The 21,291-nt window shown below is 39.8% G+C and overlaps 1 protein-coding gene across 1 annotated transcript in view; it reads left to right on the plus strand.

The window, feature by feature from the left end:
- Nucleotides 1-7,485, plus strand: part of LOC124608695 (28S ribosomal protein S5, mitochondrial) — a 102,377-nt gene extending 94,892 nt beyond the window's left edge. The window contains exon 10 of the mRNA XM_047140007.1: nucleotides 7,304-7,485. Coding sequence (XP_046995963.1) covers nucleotides 7,304-7,423 — 120 coding nt within the window. The 3' untranslated portion in view covers nucleotides 7,424-7,485. The remainder of the gene's footprint in view (nucleotides 1-7,303) is intronic.
- The last annotated feature ends 13,806 nt before the right edge of the window (nucleotides 7,486-21,291 follow it).

Here is a 21,291-nt window from a genome sequence, read left to right on the forward strand (position 1 = left end):
ACACCAATTGCTTAGTCGAGCACTTAAAAATTGTAAAATTGATGATTTTGGTAAATTTCACCTGACAGCTTTGTATACTTTTAACTGCATAAAATAAACGATTACATCATTTTATTCATCAGGCCTGCTGACTGTGCATGTGCTGCTACTGTGCTTGTAAGGATTAATTTTGGATTGAATAGTCAATGTAATTAGTTTTAGCGTAACATGTACAAAAGTCATTTTTCGTTCATTACTCTCATGAGGACATTTGAATTGGTAATGTTAACGAAGTATCCAAATATACTGTGGCATAATAGTCCAATCAATAGAGCCAAAGGGGGGTCAAATATCAGGAATAGTCCATATAGTCGAAAAATTTTCTACAGTGTTAAGTAGTAGTCCCACAAAGAATGTACTAGAAATCCTGACCGGTGAGGGGTGTGTGAGGTGGACATGCATTTGAAGGTCACTTGTACATTTTTCTTGAATAACTTAAAAACTATTGTCTCTAGCAGCACAAAATTTAACCACATTAAATTTCCTATAAAAAAAAGTCCTGTTCATTTCTTCTGTAGGATTAGTGATTTGTGCATAGCGAGTGAGAGAATATGAAAATTATGCTTGTGATATATGAAGGCCAGTTATAACATAACAGGATGCATAAAATTTCAGTGGTAGGGACAGCTGAATACATCTCTATATTCCAACAATCACCATTTTTAGAAATATTGTTGCATTTGCAATATTTTAAAAAGGTGCAATAACAGAATTTTACTTATTAAAGTTACACTGCAATATGGCGAACTAAGTGAACAATATACATAAACCGATTATTCATAAAAATAAAATATATGGTATTTATGTTTAAGAATAAAAATATTCACGACTTAAACACTACTCTGATATTATTTCTTAATTATTCGCGTAATTCCTGGTGTCCAATTTTGGTAATATTTGCTTTACATTTTATCATTAAGTAGTGATGATTAGTGTAAAAGACATCGTCACAAATTGTGTGTGAAACAGTAAACACTAGCATTATAAGGAAAAGATAGAATTACCATAAAGATGACCCCTTGAGTTGCAGACAGCAACAATGAAAGGACAGTAACATATTAGCTTTCAGCTAAAGCTGTCTGCAGAAAAGGAAAGACACACACATTCATTCACACAAGCAAGCACACCTCACGCACACATGACTGCCGTTTCTAGCAGCTCAGGCCAGAATACCATTCCTGCCAAGCTACTGAAAATAACACTCACATATATGTGAGGTGAGCTTACTTATGTGAATGAATCTCTCTCTGTCTGTCTGTCTGTGTGTGTGTGTGTGTGTGTGTGTGTGTGTGTGTCCTTTTCTGAAGAAGGCTGTGGCCGAAGCTAATATGTAACTGTCCTTTCATTGAGCCTGTTTGCAACTCAGCGTGCCATCTTTACAATGGGTAGCAGTCTATCTTTTCCTTATATTGTTGGTATTCTGACCTCGAGTTTCCATTGTTTAACTTCACATTCAACTTTAATTTTTACATATTTGATGAAAAATTACATAAACTGCAACCAGTAACGACATTTTTTCAAATCACTAATGTATTTAATAAAACAAATATATAAACTCCCATAGTTTCGACCAGAGCAAAGTGTGGACCATGTAGCATCTTAATTACTGTGTCTCGGTCTGCTACATTACATGGTGCTTGTGTGGATCTGGCAGGAAAATTACCCACTGACCCAGCACACAAAGTGCCCTGTGATAGCTCAGTTGTGTTATCAACACATATGTTAAGCACCTGAAGCTGGGCCTTTGGGTCTCAAAATGCATTAAGCATTTAAACAAAAACTAAAATACTGAAAGTCGATGCTTTTGATTGTATCTAATGAATGTTAATCAGTCATTGCTCCAACAGTAAGCGCTAGGATAAAATTAAGCAAAATTGAAATGCTAGGTCTTCTGATTTGACTTGGGGCCCTCTTACTTGCATAGTTATAATAGTTTGCAGAGCTGGAAGTTAAATTTTCTCCATGTAACCTACTAGGGACACTATTTTTGTATACAAATTGCACCATTCTTGGTTTGAATTTTCTTCTCATGTTGGAAACAAGATCAAAAACTTTTATTTACAGTGTCACTCAGCATTGCAATTTGCATGAAAGAACCAGGAAAAAAATATAAGATCTTTTCATCGCAGTGTAATGGGTTCAAGGCCCCCTCAATACCCTTGTAGAGGAACAGCGATGTTTGTAATACATGTGAGTGACTTTACTAATGTTAACATTTGCTTTGAGGATAATGTTGTACAATGTATTCCATTTTACTTGAAGGCTCAGTGCAGAACATAAGAAGAGGATTAGGCGGATGTGTGATTTCCAGCCTCTTGGAAGAGGCTGATGAGCTCCTTCATTACATCGGCTGGAATAATTTGGATGAAATTTGACAGAGAGATAGCTCTTACCCTGAATTAACACATAGGCTACTTTCAAAAGTGTGTAGTACAAAATATTTATTTATTTGATGGATATAATGTGAAATATGGAATAATACTTGAACTCTAAGCAACACGCATGAAAAAGTCACAGGAGGAAGGCCAATCAAAAAATGCACTGCATAAACACTAATTTCCAGATTGGAAACTGTGTTACGACAGTTTTGCATTTCAAGGCAACAGGGCATTGAAGATATATCACAAACCCCACATTCTTGGTACAATTAGCTGTAGTTAAATGTCAGTTAAAGGCATATTGGCTGTAACAGCCTTAATAGGCTACTAATGCATCAGATGAAATAGCAGCATGAGAATGTTTCTCATAGTTAGACACATCCCGTTACCAAACTGAATTCCTATTTGAAGTTGATATCGTTACAACATTACTTCCCACTAAAATTTCCTTTCTTACAGTTATGTCCTTTTACAAGTTGCTAACACCTTGTGTTACCAACATCAGAAAGCCGACAAGTTCCTTAAGTCCTGGTCATCTATGGAATCACCTTGAAGACTCACAATGGTGTTATTTAAATGTTGCATGATAGAGACGTCCTTTACATGTAGAACTTCATAGGATTTTATTGAGGCTGGATTATGATATGCAAGCTTATCTGCTGGTAAAAGGCCCGCGCATGAGGGCAGATGATATTGCCTTATATGCAAGTGTTATGTAATTTGCAATGCATTGAACCACAAATTGCTTATTTTCCTTTGAGTTAGTAGGCTTATTACCCATTCACACTGAAGTGGCTGGATGGATTTAGATGAACTTTGGAATGTAAACAGCCTAAACCCTGAATTACCACACAGGCTGCCTTTTGTTCCAAAAGAAATAACTGTTCCTGTGGGAAGCCAACATACTACTGTTCCCATAGGCTGGGTGACATGACCAAATAGCCATACATGAAAGTAAACTATCAATTGGCTGCATTACGTTTAGCTAGAGATTACTGTTTAACTGTTTCAAGAAATGAAGTAAGTATGTGCATAAATCTATGAAAACAGAAATATTACTGTAGGATACAGCCTTGAAATTACACATACAAATAAAAAAATGAAAAATTTGTGGGATACAATGTTGTAAGTCACCGAATTGCAGTAACTATTTCAGTTTAAGGTAAGAAACTCTCAGAATCTTTTACAAATGTGAAGGAAAAAAATTGTCTACAGTATATCGCCAGTTACCTTCATACATAATTCACCTTCATAATCTGATGTTTCTAACCGTGCGGCTACACAGAAAATACAATAATAGGCATTTCAGGTATTGTATTAGTAGCTCGTTATGGCTATTACTGTCAGTATGGCTTAAACTGACATTTAATTACACCAAATCGTACCAAGGATGTTGAATTTGTGATGAATCTTCAATGAGCTTTTGCCTTGAAACATCATTCAATATAATTATAAATGCAAAAGTGTGTGTGTGTGTGTGTGTGTGTGTGTGTGTGTGTGTGTGTGTGTTACTCCTTCATGCAGAAATAGCTGGACGGATTTGGAATGGAATTAGCTTACACTCTGAATTAACAAGTAAACTACTTTTAAAAATATGCAGTACAAGATATTTTTTGATTTGAAAAATATAATGCAAAATGTGGAACAATAATTACTCTTAGAAAAACTATTTACTCCTTGACTTTTGAAATGTACCGTATTTTTGAAAATTCTTTCATTGTTTAATATGTCCGATGTAACATGATTCAACATAATGAATACAGTGCTTATACAACCCCAAACGTTTAAACCATACTTCCAAACCACCCCCATTGCATTTTAGCTGCTGAGTATTATACCTTATAGCTTCCGAGAAGGTTAAGACTGCTGACAATGTTGTCATTTAAATGCTGTACAACAGAGAGAGACATCACCCCTTTACATGTGAAATGTGTTAGGCTTTTAGTGAAGCTGGATTTGATTATGGCATGCGAGTATCTGCTGGTAACAGGTGCACATATGGGGACAGATGACATTGTTGCACGTGCAACCATTATAAAAGCACCGATCTAGAAATTGCTTATTTTCTTTCTTTGTTGAGTTAGTATGTTTGTTGCTCCTTCACACTGAAGTGACTGGACAGATTTCGATGAATTTTGGAATGGAGGTCAATTACACCGTGTGTTAACTCATTGGTTATTGTTCATTCAGGGGGGAAAAAATCACTATTTCTGTGAGATGGTCAATATAACTACTGTCTTGTGGGAAGGGTGATGTGACTAAAAAGTCATCCATGAAAGTTAACTATCATCCCAACAAATTTGTCTTTCTAGTTGAAGAACTTGCAGTTCCCTTTGAAAGTGGCCTTCTCGATCGCCGTAAATAAGCATCAAGGGCAAACGTTACTGTACCAGGTATTCATCTGGGCGGCCACCATGTTTTTCACATGAATAGCTCTAAGTTGGCCACTTGTATGTATCAAGTGCCAGAAATCTCTATACATATGCAGAGTAGTAGTCTCGAAATGTTGTTTACAGTGACTTATTACAGTAGATTTCTGGCTCTCCAAACACACAAAGACAATTGTGATCTTTTCCACTAGGTATGTTGCAGACAGTTGTGAAATTATTTACTCCTTTTTCTGGCACATTTTTTAATTCTTTACTCGATCACGAAAAAGTTTTTTCCTTAAGTAAGCGAGTGAGTTGTCACACATGGTTTTCCGGGCCACAAGTGCCTTGTGCCTCAGTACCTCCAAGAGAGAAATTTTGTGATGTTGCATGTGCATGGATGGCAAGTTTCAGCAGTAACATTTTGTTATAAATAACTGTTTAACCACAGGCTATAAAAGCAAAAGTAAGTTGTGTGTTTGTTTGTGTGTGTGTGTGTGTGTGTGTGTGTGTGTGTGTGTGTGTGTGTGTGTGTGTGTTAGTTTGTTACTCTTTCACGCTTAAACATCTAGACAGAGATGTGGATGAGATTTGGCAAGGAGATAGCTTATGCCCTTTATTAACACAGAGCCTACCTTATATAGATCTACCTATTGAAGGAGTGACGAAAACGAACTGTAGCACACAACACACAAATAACCATATTTTATTCATCTTGTATTTGAGAATGAGAGCACACACTGACTTGCAACAAACTGTACACATAATATCAAACCTTTATGAAACTTTTTCTTACTGACAACCTCCACAGAATGATGAAAGGAAAAGAAGTTTAATCACTGTTCACGCAGTATAACTGCCACATAAAGCATAATGTTTTAATTTATTACATCTTTACTATTAACTGTATTCATCACACATGTTGCAGACAGTATTCACATACACCACTGAATGTACCAGCAAAATTATATCATTGTATGACACACAATTTAGGAGGTACGTCATAAACACTGGGTACATGAAAAACTGCCACATCATGCATAAAGTTTTATTTTATTACATGGCACATAGTTCAGGAGATTTGACATAAATATTGAGCGGGATGGAAATGAAACTGCAGGGTAAAATTAACTATAGATACAAGGGAAATATATGTACATATATGTGTGAAATACATTAAATATGCGTGTACACAGGCAAAACAATGGGTAAAAAGCTCATCCTAAACCCCCCTAGAATGATTTTACCCAAACCTGGTACACATGTTAGTATCTACCTGGGGGGGGAACCATAGGGTTAAGAACCACCAACGACCTATTGGCATGAGCATGATAATGTGGAAAAAATGGGGTGGAGGAGATTGACAGATAGAGAGGGGCGGGGGAGGTGGACTAGTAGAAGATTGCAATAAATACATACCTGGGCATCTTCTATAAATAACTGTTTGACCATGGGTAACACCATACATTGGAGTTGGTACAGAATATAAAAAAAAGCTCTTGTTCCCTGATAATTCATCATTGCATGTCCTGCCCCCACCCCTCAAAAAGGAATAATTTTTTTATAATCTTTTGCTAACAACTAGACCAGTTTAGAATCATACACAGCTGCCTTTTCGAAAAGACTACATAATCTCCATGGAAAGCTCAGGGTTATTATGAATCTGATATATTTTAAGAGGTAAACATTCTGAATGTATTTTCTCAACTATTATTTTACACTGTTTGAGATAAGTGCCATGTTATGGATCACAGTAACAGGTTCAAACTGTAGGGCACCATTAGCTATTATGTTGTTTTCCGTAGCTATGTTCTCAGGATTTGCCCACTGGAAGTATTTACAGTGGCTGCAGAGTTATATGCAGTGCTGCTAATAAATAAAAACACAGGTTTTCAAATAGTAAGTATATGTTTACATTTTGGGAGCTTGAAAGTATAAGTCAGTGACCACCTGTTTACACCTAATTATTGTAGATAATTCAATATAGATGGAAACCTGAAGAGCATATGAAATAAGTTCTATCTAATTTGATTATGGATAACACAAATGCTTCTTCAGAGTACCAAAGAGATGAAAACCACTGAGGTTCAGAGGGAGAAAGTCACCTCCTACCTAAACCAACACAGCAATGTGCTCCAAAATCCTAGCAGTTTCATTATTCAGTAGTCGGGATGAGGTCACTAGTTCCACTTTTGGGAGTGAATACCTGTGTACCTGCAAGATAGGCAGTTGTGATTGACGGGATGATTTGTGGGCAACAGATTCTAAGATAACTGAAAACAATGTAATTTGCTGTGACACTTTTTAAGCACTGATGATAATGCCACTGGCTTGCATAATGGACATATCTTTTCTGAAGTCAGTAGTTATCAACTAAGTTTTTTCCCAGATTGTGTGTGCTGTCTCTCTTAAATTTTTATAATGTTCACATCTGTAATTGATTTTTTTCACTGTTACTACAACTATTGTCATTAGCACTTATATCAGTGCTGAGTGTAATTGATGGGACTGTTGCAGGTGAGATTGGAAATGCTGAGTGAGTATGGGGAAGTACGCAGCTTTTTGACAGAGAAGTATCCTGAATGTAAACCAATAAGATTCAGCAAATCAGATAAAAATGCAGAAAGAGACAACTAATAAACTAATAAATTATTTTACTATGTAATTGTAAAGAAAATATTAAAGCTAAATACTCAATATACATTGTTTTGATAATTACCTTCCAGTTACAGAAGTGACACATCTGCAACTTGGTTATCTCTAAATAATGTAAAACATCTGTCTGTCTTCAAGTACCACAGCATAATTTGTGAAAATTGTAATACTGAGAAGATCTGTGACACTGAAATGAACATTACAGCATAGTTTAGACTCTTGTCAGTGCATATGTGATTAGGATTACAGAAATGTACGTGAAACAGTTTTGAGAATTCAGTATTGTATAATGCCCACACAGACTGCAATCTGAGCCTCTAAACCACAGACAGGCAAGAATCTGGCTTGTGACCTATGCCCTGGTACGAGTGCCATAGCTCTCTGCCTGACTGCACATTTCGCCCACAGGCACAGTATGCTGTCTGTGTGAGGAAGGGGCAGAGGGGAAACTGCAAACATTCCACATTTAAATAGCAATGCAGTTGGACTGCGTACAAGTGGGTATTAAGTTTCACGTTTCTCAATAACATAGAGCAGAAGCAAAACAAATTTTCGGTATTATTTAATTATTTTTGTTGCACTGAAGATATAATATAATTTTTATCTGGTACAAACTGTCAGTATACAGACAGGCGGTGACAATTTCACAGTTCCATAATAATAAAAAAAAGATTTTTAACACACACATGACGATTGAAATATTGTAGCACTTTTGCTACTTCATTATGGAGACATGAGGAAAACAGTGTAGATGTCCTGGACAGTTTTACCATAAAAAAATTGTCTTTAAAATGGGAATTACTGTACAGATCAGTTAGTTACATCTACCCATGCACAAGGGCACTTTCAGCTGAAACAGCAAACAGTCTTGAAAACATATGTAAGATTGGCAGTGCTCATATTTTTAAATGCATCTTCATCAAATCAGAAATAAATTGTTTCACACCTTGCAATGTCTTAGTGTGGGCAGTGGGCAGTGTGCAGTCAAGATGAGGTGCAACAGATAGCTTTGGCTTAGAATGATTTCATACTTTACCCTTCCCATCCAATGATTGATGTCCACGACTTTTAAAAAGGAATTTTCTTTTTTAGTTTATTAGATACTTGTGACCAGCCTTCTGTGTGGAATTTTTATTTTGTTTTGTACCTGTAGCATGTGCTGGGGTGAATGCAGCGTATCTGTGAAACGAGGCAGTGAGCGACAGTATTATGACGCATTGCAGCATTTGTTGCAGTGAGTGATTAGCCCTTCGACTTATGTCCTGCCAAGGAGGTACACTCTGATCCACAGAACGTCCAGGAGTGGAAGACTTGGCTGTTGACATCTCTATATGGTGACAGTCAGTCTCGCAGCTGTCATCATGGAATCAGCTGATTGCTTACAAGTGTCAATTGAGTTCGCGTGGTAGCAGCTAATGCCACTGACAGACATCTTGTTATTCTTTGCTGCAGTGCATGCACATTCCATGGATTTTTAGTGTTATATAATATTATTATTCCATTGTTGGCTACTTACTAAACTTCTGCTCATAGCTTCAGTCAACAAATTGTTTTCCTCCTGTGTATTAATTCTATTCTCTCGTGTTTCTTGTGATTCCTGTAATAATTTGAAAGCACTCTAGTTATGAAAACTGTAGGAGCTGCCTAAACACAATTTTTGCAGAATAAGAACATGAAATTAAGCTACAAACCTCGCATGCAGTGATACTTGTGACAGTGGTGGCCCCGCCATGATTTATGGTCAAGGATACGATTTACAAGGCTCAAGAACATAGCATTCAATAACAGTCGCGTGTCGGAGGCAGATGCATCCGCAATCTCGAGATGGCAGTACTGCTACCAACGTTCTGGCTCCTCATCTCCACATTACAGTTTGAGGCAAGTTTCCTTTGTGCCAGTGTGATGTCTGATTCCATCAAGTTTGCTGTTGTAATTAGTCAGTTGGATCATCAGTATGCTGCCAAAGTGCAAGATATTATAACTTCACCACCTGACACAGGAGATGATCTGAAACTCAAGATGGAATTAATACGGTGACTATCAGCATCACAAGAAGAAGAAAGAGTGTGACAAGTGCTAACACAGGACGATATTGGGGACAAGAAACTGACACAATACCTCCATTAGTTGAGGAGTAAAGTTGATGCATGCACAGTTCCAGGCGCACCAGTTCATATCTTGTGGGGTAATAGATTGGCGGCTCATGTGAAAGCTATCATGACCTCACAAATGTATATCTCACTTGACATTGTAGCTGATTTGGCTGTCTGTATTCAAGATCCAATTGTGCTAATTTCCTGTTCTAACCCTACAATGGTGTGTAACAGCGCTTAGATGGGAACCAGACCTGACTACGACTGTCTGTTGAATAAAGTTTTGGCACTGAACAAACAGATGAATGATAGCATCTGGAGCTATGTCAACACCTTCTGAGTGAGCTGCTCACTGGACAGAATGTTAGAGGACAGTTCCAATGGAGATTGCAGAGTCGCTTTTCATCAAATGCACCCTCCGCCAGGAACTTACAGCCAGCGAGCATATGTTGGTATCACCAGCAGTTTGGAGACCAGGCACACAAAGGTAATGTGCTGTGCATGTGCAGCCATAAACTTCAGAAGTACATGCACCAAGTCGTCATTCTTTATGCCTATTTGTAATGGACCACAAGTGGGGCAAAAGCATGCCTCAGTCCCAGGTCCAATTCCAAATGCTGCAAGCTGCACATCCAGACAGCAGAGCTGTTAGTGGCCAACAGTCGAAATGTTGTATCCAGGATAGGTACAGGATCTGGTCTCAGCATTCTAGCTTGGGATAAGCTACACAAGTATCATCTGGCCACAACATTTCAACTGTCGGCCACTAACAGCTCTGCTGTCTGGATGTACAGCTTGCAGCATTTGGAATTGGACCTGGGACTGAGGCATGCTTTGGTATGGAACTTCGTAATTGGAGATGTGGCAGAGCCTATCATCAGCACTCACCCCTCGGAGCATTACCATCTAATCCCCAATGTCGCCAACACTCGGCTTCTGGACACTGTCACCAGGCTGACCACCACTGGGTTTTGGCATCATGCTGCCGCATTAGATACTGAGGTGACCCAGGCTACAGGAAATGGGTACATCAAGCTGTCTGTTTTCGTGAGGCCTCTGGGAGCTCTGCAACAGGTACTTCATGATACCATACACTACATTAGTACAGCAGTAGGCCATCCAATTACACGCAGGCCCATATGATTAGCTACTGACTACTACGCAATCAGTAAGTCAGAGTTGTACACTACGCTAACCGAGGCCATCATGTGCCCTCTAAATGGCCATGGTCATCACCTTTGCATTTGTTCACAAAAAAGAATGGTGTCTGGTAGCCAGGTGGCAACTACTGCACTTTATCCCAGACCGTTTTCCGGGGCCTCTGCTACGAGACTATACCCATGCACTGAGTGGTAAATGTATAGCATGTTAGATTGTGCCAAAGCACAGACACGAATCCCAGTAGCTGAGGAAGACATTTCAAAGACAGCCTTTATAATGGCTATTGGTTTGTTCAGAAACCTGCTCATGACTTTGGGCCTGAGAAATGCTGCGCAGACATGGCAATGATTCATTGATTCCGTGTTACAAAGAATACCATGTTGTTTTGACTACCTGGTTGACATGCTCATATTCTCAGCAACACCAAGAACAAGAGCGGCATGTCACAGGAGTTTCTGAGCACCTTGATGTGTACGGCATTGTTTTGAGCTTCTCTCTAAGTGTGTGTTTGGGCAACTGGAGATAATGTTTCTGGGTACCTTATTTTGTCAGCAGGATTACACCCTCTGCCAGAGAAAATGAAACCATTTTGAATATTCCCCATCTAGAGACAGCCAAAGAATTGTTTCATAAAATATTATTTTGGCTGAATACCATCCAGCCATCTTCAGAGTGGTCCGAAGTGACAGTCTTTGCGCCATGAAAACATGAAGATGCACATCAGCCAAATAATTACCCAGATTTCTAGAAGTGATCAATTTCTACTACTGCCATCTGCCTTGTTCAGCAAAATTTCAAAACCCACTTGCACCATATGGAAACAAAGGGCAGGGCACCTGTGCTGTGGTCGTATTCAATGACAGGTGCATTCGAGGCCACCAAAAAGACTATAGAAGTGGCCACTATGCTAGGCAGGTAGCCATCATCACAGCATTACAACTTATGTCAAAGAGGCCTAGCATCCCCTCGCTTTTCCGTGAAAATACTTCCGTCCACAGCTGGAGACAAAAGTATTCAGACCCTTTGACCCTCACTTTCCACCAGAACAACAACAAATACTCTCTGAGATAATTTCATCAGCTGGAATTTATTGTCCAATTTTACACTGATATTAAAGATACCTCACGATTGAACAGTATGATGGCAGACTGTTTATCATGTGTCAACACCATCTGGAAGGCAATTGATTTTGCACACCTCAATCAGACCAAGAACTGCAAGAGTGCCTAAACAATACTACAAAAAGCCTGCAGCTCATGCTCACTGACATACCAGAGGTGAACACTAAGTCGCATTGTGACATCAACATAAACACTCGCCCATTCGTTCAGACAGAACTGCGCAAACAAATATTTCATAGCCTCCATGATTTATGTCATCCCAGAGTAATGGTGACAGTGAAGCTTGTATCTAATCATCACATCTGGCTTGGGATACAAAAGTATTGCCATCCATGGTCTTGTGCGTACATGAATTGTCAACATAGCAAAGTTTCACATCATGTTCACAGGCTATAGGCAAATACCTGGACTTAATCGAGAGGTTCACCCACAGACATATGGATGTCAGTGGACTGTTACCATTGTCAGAAGGTCAACAGTACTTGTTTACCGTAATTGATAGATTCATGCGCTGGCCGGAAGCTGTTCCTATATATATCATCTTCGTTGAGATGCTACCTGCTGCATTTGTGTCCAACTGTGTTGCTCACTTTGTACATCCACTGCATATAACAACTCCGATGTGTTTATACAACTGAGCAAGTTTTGCAGCGCATCACATTATACAGGGTGAGTCACCTAACGTAAACCACATCAAATACTGACGAATCGATTCCACAGACCGAACGTGAGGAGAGGGGCTAGTGTAATTGTTTAATACAAACCATACAAAAATGCACGGAAGTATGTTTTTTTTAAACACAAACCTACGTTTTTTTTAAAATGGAACCACATTAGCACATCTGAACATATAAACAAATACGTAATCAGTGCCGTTTGTTGCATTGTAAAATGTTAATTACATCCGGAGATATTGTAACCTAAAGTTGACGCTTGAAACCTCCGACGTTCAGTTGCGTGTTGTAACAAACACGGGCCACGGTCGGCGAGCAGCATCTGCAGGGACATGTTTACGATGACGACCGTGTTTACGAGTGTGGCTGTAGTGCACTGTTGTGGTTTGGTCTAGCTGTCGCAGTGTCCGCATGTAGCGCTTGCTGCTATTGTTATTCTGCATTTGTCTCCACACGCAGACCAACTGAAGTTCACCGTGTTACCAGAAGTCTGTGGTAGTGTAGTGTTGTAGGAACTGTGACCATGGTGTATTCGAACTCTGAAAAGGCGGAGATGATACTCATCTATGGCGAGTGTCGACAAAATGCAGCTGAAGCCTGCAGGGTGTATGCAGAACGGTACCCGGACAGAGAGCATCCAACGTGCCGCACATTGCAAAACATCTACTGCCAACTGTATGCAACAGGTATGGTCGTAGCACGCAAACAGGTCCGTAACAGGCCCGTCACAGGAGAAGCGGGTGCAGTTGGTGTGTTAGCTGCTGTTGCCATGAACCCACACATGAGTACACAGGACATTGCGAGAGCCGGTGGACTGAGTCAACGTAGTGTCATGCGCATACTGCATCGTCACCGCTTTCACCCGTTTCATGTGTTGCTGCATCAGCAATTACATGGTGATGACTTTAATCATCGAGTGCAATTCTGTCAATGGGCATTAACAGAGAATGCGTTGCAGTTCTACCTGTTTACCGATGAAGCGGGTTTCACAAACTACGGGTCAGTGACTCTACGGAACATGCATTACTGGTCCGTGGACAATCCTCGCTGGCTCAGACAGGTAGAGCGACAGCGACCGTGGACTGTAAATGTATGGTGCGGAATCATTGGCGACCACCTCATTGGTCCTCACTTCATTGCAGGAGCCCAAACAGCTGCAACATACATCGCGTTTCTACAGAATGATCTGCCAACGTTGCTCGAAAATGTCCCACTGGAAACGTGTCGACGTATGTGGTATCAACATGATGGTGCACCTGCACATTCCGCAATTAACACTAGGCTGACCTTTGACAGGATGTTCGATGGGCGTTTCATAGGATGTGGAGGACGCATAAATTGGCCAGCCCGTTCTCCTGATCTTACACCTCTGGACTTCTTTCTGTGGGGTACGTTAAAGGAGAATGTGTACCGTGATGTGCCTACAACCCCAGAGGATATGAAACAACGTATTGTGGCAGCCTGCGGCGACATTACACCAGATGTACTGCGGCGTGTACGACATTCATTACACCAGAGATTGCAATTGTGTGCAGCCAATGATGGCCACCACATTGAACATCTATTGGCCTGACATGTCGGGACACACTCTATTCCACTCTGTAATTGAAAACGGAAACCACGTGTGTACGTGTACCTCACCCCTCATGGTAATGTACATGTGCGTCAGTGAAAAAGACCAATAAAAAAGTGTTAGCATGTGGACGTAATGTGCTGTTCCAGTCTCTTCTGTACCTAAGGTCCATCACCGTTCCCTTTGGATCCGTACGTAATTCGGTGCTCTCCGATACACACGATCGAACAGCGGAGGAGTGGTACTCAAGTGTCAACTTTAGGTTACAATATCTCCGGATGTTATTAACATTTTACAATGCAACAAACGCCACTGATTACGTATTTGTTTATATGTTCAGATGTGCTAACAAAACTAACGGGGTTCCATTTAAAAAAACGTAGGTTTGTGTTAAAAAACATACATTCGTGCATTTTTTATGGTTTCTATTAACCAATTACACTAGCCCCTCTCCTCACGTTTGGTCTGTGGAATCGATTCGTCAGTATTTGATGTGGTTTACGAAATATATCCAGCGGTAATGTTAGGTGACTCACCCTGTATAATGAGTTGTTATCCAACCAGCAATGGCGTGGTCAAGTGGCGACACCGGTCGCTAAAAGCCACTCTCATGTGTCCTGAATTGATGTCTACGACAGCCCTACTTGTAGTTCTGCTTGGCCTCCGCATCATAAGCAAGCCTGACCTTGATGCATCCCCTGCTGAATTGGGCTATGGGGAAATGCAACGGCTTCCAGGTGGGCTTGTTGATCTGGGTGCCTTGACAGAGGACATACCACAATCATTGCAGTTCTTAGCGCATTTGAGAGATCAGATCTCGCACATACAACTGCAACCAATGTCACTAACTGGCATGCAGAAAATGTTTATCCATAAAGAGTTGAAGTGTTGCACTCAAGTCATGCTACAAAAAGACAGCATCAAGCGCACACTTGCACCACCATATGATGGATCGCACTGTATGGTAACAAGACAAGATAAGATGATGGACATTTTGGTTAGTGGCAATGTGTCAGTTGGCTGAGTTAAGCAGGCATTTGTCTTGGAGGAATCTTTAGATGATCACTTTCCCCTACACTGATCAACATCATTGTCCAACAGCAGCCAGCCACCTCCCACAACCCCAGCGATTCAGATGCAGTCCTGATGCCAGTTACAGTTCCCCAGCAAGATTAAAGGATTGCGCCTGAGGCAACTAACAAAAATGACACTCTGCTTACCCACGGGGGAGGGGGAGGGGAGGGGGGGGGCGGTGGCGGCTGTGTGGCGACAGGCAGTCATGTAGCTATCATCGCACGATCAGCTGATTGCTTAAGAGTGTCTACTGAGCTCGCATATTGGCCATTCGGAGAACTGGCTGACGTGTGGTTACACCTTGCCATGGTACATAGATGTTCCGCAGTTTTTGAGCGTTATATTTTAGATTACTCCACTGTTGACTACTTGCTAAACTCTTGCTCTTAGCTTCATTCAACAAATTGTTTTCCTCCTGTGTGCTAATTCTATTGTCATGTTCCTTGTGATTCCTAAAATTTGGAAGCACTCTAATTACGAAAATAATGTACATTGAATGTAGTAGCCGCCTGAATGAAATTCTTCCACAACAGGAATATAAAACTTGGCTACAAGCCTCATGCACAGAGACAGGAAGATAAGCCAGCTGCCGCTGGTTGATTGCTAGGATACACTAGATGTTGTACAAGGATAATATTGTATAACTTGGAGTGTAACCAACTATAGAAATGTAATATACTCATTGTAATGGAAAGTGAATACGTATATTGCAAAGAAGAAGAGTCTGAAAGCATCCAATACCTGGTCTCTGAAGTAACATTCCAGGCTGACACAGGCATCACAGTGGAAGAAAAGGAATCTGACACTAAGATATCTGGGTCACAGTACTTCTGCAACTAATTCAAAGTGCATGAAGATAAAGTTTGTAATCTACAGCAACCATAAAATATACACACAATCAGTCTCTTACAGACACATGATACATAGCATATCTAGCACCCGCACAGGGATGATCGGACATGTCTGTGTCAGCAAGTATGATTGAGAAAAAGTATAAATTAAAAGGAAATTGTTGTTCTCCATAGCAATTGGCCAACAACTTCCATTACTTGATATTTGATAAGGAGGTTTAGGTACTTGAGTTATATTACTAGAATTGCAGTTAAAAGGAAAATTCGTGAGAAGTCAAACGGTTGAAGAGTATAGATTGAATCCAGTGGCAATATCCAAGAACCAGAATAGAATATTAAGTCTACAATTGGGAAGATGGGCACTTCCGTGTCAGCAATTCCATGTTGACATATGGCAGCTAGTTACGGTCCGGTTGGCCATTCACTGAGCGACAACCTGGCAGCAACAGCAATGCTGCAGTTCACCCACTGCGTCGCATTAGCATCTCGTCGATGGTGCTGTGTTGCAAGATCACCATGAACCTTCAGTGAGGGGTGTTTGACTCAAATTGATTTTTTGGTCTAATTGTAGTTTCGTGGTGTGTGGGTGAGATAATTGGCAATGCAACTGTCTGATAAAGTTTGTTAGTTTTGTGCAGTGTAAGATCAATGCTGAAACAGTTGGATGCAGGAACAATTAAGCATACAGGCAAAGTCACACTGGCCATCATGTCACATGAAAACTTTCCACAGTGCATTTCGAATGGTGGCATTCACAAAGGCCGCTTACGGACTGTGATGTCATGTCGAGATTTCGTGGGAAGTTAAGCTAGCTGCACTCACTTGTATTCCAGTAGTGGATTGGATGCTTTTTGCATCTTCTCGGTCTTTATTTCGTTATTGAGTTTTGTTTTAGTGGTAAATTGCAAATGTTCCATGACAACTTAGATGTTTTCCCGTTAAGTGTTCTTTCACAAGTGAGATCAGATATCTAAAAATGAAAAATTATAAGGATTTTACAATAAAAGAATAGAGATGCCACCAACACTTTATACACACCATCAAAATAAGTTTTGCATCACCTCAGTTCCGAGAGTTCTGGAACCTGTACAGAAAACTGGAATAGAAATCAACATAAACATCATTTCCGACCTTTTTTATTGCTCAAGAAAACCACACATCGCATGTTGTACCACCAGACCTTCAGAGGTCCAGATTGCTGTACACACTGGTACCTCTAATACCCAGTAGCACATCCTCTTGCATTGATGCATTCCTGTATTCGTCATCCATACTATCCACAAGTTCATCAAGACACTGTTGGTCCAGATTGTCCCACTCCTCAACGGTGATGCAGTGTAGATCCCTCAGAGCGGTTGGTTGGTCACGTCGCCCATAAAGAGCCCTTTTCAATGTTTCCCAGGCATGTTCGATAGGGTTCATGTCTGGAGTACATGATGGCCACTCTAGTTGAGCAATGTCATTATCTTGAAGGAAGTAATTCACAAGATGTGCACCATGGGGGTGCGAATTGTTGTCCATGAAGGCGACTGCCTCGCCAATATGGTGCCGATATGGTTGCACTATCGGTCGGAGGATGGAATTCACATATCATACAGTCATTATGGCGCCTTCCATGACCACCAGCGGCTTATGTTGGTGCCACATGATGCCATCCCAAAACATCAGGTAACCTCCACCTTGCTGCACAGTGTGTCTAAGGCATTTAGCCTGACTGGGTTGCATACAAATATGTCTCCAACGATTGTCTGGTTGAAGGCATATGCAACACTCATCAGTGAAGATAACGTGATGCCAATCCTGAGCGGTTCATTCAGCATGTTTTTGGGCCATCTGTACTGTGCTGCATGGTTCTGTGGTTGCAAATATAGACCTCACCAAGGACTATTGTGCATGATTTGAGTCATAACATGATGTCCTGTGGCTGCACAGAAAGCATTATTCAACATGGCGGCATTGCTGTCAGGGTTCCTCTGAGCCATAATCCATAGGTAGTGATCATTCACTGCAGTGCAGTAGCAGCGGTTGAGCGGCCTGGGTGAGACATGTCATCGACAGTTCCTGTCTCTCTGTATCTCCCCCGTGTCCAAACAACTCACTTTGGTCCACTCTGAGATGCCTGGACGCTTCCCTTGTTGAGAGCCCTTTCTGGCACAAAGAAACAATGCGGACGCGATCAAACCGCAAGTATTAACCGTCTAGACATGGTTGAACTAAAGACAACACAATCCGTGTACCTCCTTCAGATTAGATTAGATTAGATTAGATTTACTTTCATTCCAATTGATCCGTAGTGAGGAGGTCCTCCAGGATGTGGAACATGTCAGAAAAACAACAATACATGACAAATATTTAAACTAAAACAAATAAGCTAATGTACCATTCCACAGGTCCCAAGTGGAATGATCGTCATTTTTTAATGAACACTAAGAGTCATTTTACAAATACTATTGCACTGAATTTAAAATAAAAAAGTTTTATATTTATTTATAAGGTAAGAAACATGTAATACAACTACTGTAATACTTATTTACAATGAACACATTACTGCACTGAAATGGTGCAGAAGTTAGATTATACTTACACACACACACACACACACACACACACACACACACACACACACACACAAATTTTCAGTGAACACATTACTGCACTGAAATTGTGCAGAAGTTATGTTGTACTTATATACAAATCAGTTGGTTTTCCTCAGAAATTCATCAATGGAGTAGAAGGAGTTGGCCACCAATAAATCCTTTAGGCTTCTCTTAAACTGAATTTCATTGGTTGTTAAGCTTTTTATGGCTGCTGGCAAGTTATTGAAAATGTGTGTTCCTGAATAATGCACACCTTTTTGTACAAGACTAAGTGACTTTAAATCCTTGTGAAGATTATTCTTATTTCTAGTATTGATTCCATGAATTGAGCTGTTGGTTTGAAAAAGTGATATATTTTTAATGACAAATTTCATTAAGGAATAAATATATTGGGAAGCTGTAGTTAGTATCCCTAGTTCCCTAAACAGGCTTCTGCAGGATGTTCTTGAGTTCACACCACATATAATTCTTACTGCACGTTTTTGTGCCCGGAAAACTTTAGCTTGGCTTGATGAATTACCCCAGAAAATAATCCCATATGACATTATGGAATGAAAGTAAGCATAGTATGCCAGCTTTTTCATTTTTATATCCCCTATGTCTGACAAAATTCGCATTGCAAACAGAGATTTGTTAAGACGCTTCAGCAGTTCTGTGGTGTGCTCCTCCCAGTTGAATTTATTATCAAGCTGTAATCCCAAGAATTTAACACCGTCCACTTCTTCTATCTTCTTGTCATCATATGTTAGACATATACTCTTGGGACACCCCTTACAAGTTCTGAACTGCATGTAGTGTGTTTTTTCAAAGTTTAGTGACAAAGAATTGGCTAGGAACCAGTGATTAATGTCTACAAATATTTTATTGGCTGATCTTTCTAAGACTACACTTGATTTGCTATTTATTGCAACGTTTGTATCATCAGCAAACAAAACAAACTTGGCATCTGGTAATGTTACTGATGAAAGGTCATTGATATACACAAGAAAAAGTAAGGGCCCCAAAATGGAACCTTGTGGGACCCCACATGTAATTAGTTCCCAGTTGGATGATGCCTGATAGCTTGATACATGTCTCTTTCCTAATAACACCCTTTGTTTCCTGCCAGAGATATAAGATTTGAACCATTTTGCAGCATTTCCTGTTACACTATAATATTCTAGTTTACTTAAAAGGATATTGTGATTTACACAGTCAAATGCCTTTGACAGATCACAAAATATACCAGTTGCCTGCAATTTTTTGTCTAATGAATTAAGTACATTTTCACTGTAAGTGTAGATAGCCTTCTCAATATCAGAACCTTTTAGAAATCCAAACTGTGACTTTGACAGTATGTTATTTGAGATAAGATGGTTATAAAGACGACTGTACATTACTTTTTCGAAAATTTTTGAGAATGCTGGCAACAGTGAAATTGGACGGAAATTTGATGCTATTTCTTTATCTCCCTTCTTAAACAGTGGCTTAACTTCAGCATATTTCAGCCATTCGGGAAATATTCCACTGATAAACGACTGGTTACACAGATAGCTTAATATGTTACTTAGCTCAGAATCATGGTGGAATGACTGGAACTGATCAGCTGTCGGATCCCTCCGTCTAACAGGCAATGCTCGTGCGTCGTCCTTTACATCTTAGGGCTGGTTTAGTGTCATCTCTGAACAGTCACAGGGATTGTGTCTGTGATACAATATTCACAGTCAACTTCTATCTTCAGGAGTTCCGAGAATTGGGCTGATGCAAAACTTTTTTTTATGTGTGTATAAATAATAAAGTAGATGAAACAATTTTCATTAAATAACATTTTAAATAAGAAAGGTAGTTCTGATGAAGGAGAAAAATGCAATTTTTGATGATTTTATTGATTATGTAAGAAAAAAAATTAAGGAATAAGGTTATCAGGATCTATATATTCCCTTATAAAAATTGTTCACTGTGTTTGTATGTTTATATTTTTGCAAGCAAATAAATGTAGATTTTTGTAATATTGTTTCATTTCTCAACACAAAACTGATGAAGAACCATGTAGACAAAAAAAAGAAGGGAATTGTTACTACATCACAAACTTTAAGCCGACATTTGCCATCTTACATAACCCCCTTACTTTAAATAGCATATGGTGCTTTGATAATGAGGATACATAGTTGTTTCATCAAAAATTCTAGCTTGCATTGTTTATGGTGTACCAAGTCCGACAGCAATCTAAAGTTTAAAAGAATCACATTTCATTCACAAGTGGAGCCATTCAAACACTAATTTACTTTCATATGTACACGAATTATGGCTACGCTGTTTACTTTTAGTCTTTCTTGTGTTTTTGATTGCCTTCCATACCACAAATGCTCTGGCATCTGAGCCACACTGTATCAACGGTCTTGTCTCCGCACAACATATGGCTACGTGACTGCACTGTTCATTGGTGCAGCATTTCATGCCCTAAATTCCTCCTGCCGATAATAAATCATTGTTCACATTTCTTCCGCCTTCAAAATGGCTTCAGGCTATAACAGCCGGAGACAGTAGTCACTAGTCGTGTGTGTGTGTGTGTGTGCATACTGTTTATTGGTGCAGTATTTCATGCCCTAAATTCTTTTTGCCGATAACCAAGCATTGTTCACATTTCTTCCGCCCTCAAAAAGGCTTCAGGATATAACTTAGTGAGTAAAATGTCGCAGACGGTCAACATACATTCCAATTGTGATT

The sequence above is a fragment of the Schistocerca americana genome, chromosome 1, assembly GCF_021461395.2.
Source record: "Schistocerca americana isolate TAMUIC-IGC-003095 chromosome 1, iqSchAmer2.1, whole genome shotgun sequence".
Classification (NCBI taxonomy): Eukaryota; Metazoa; Arthropoda; class Insecta; order Orthoptera; family Acrididae; genus Schistocerca; species Schistocerca americana.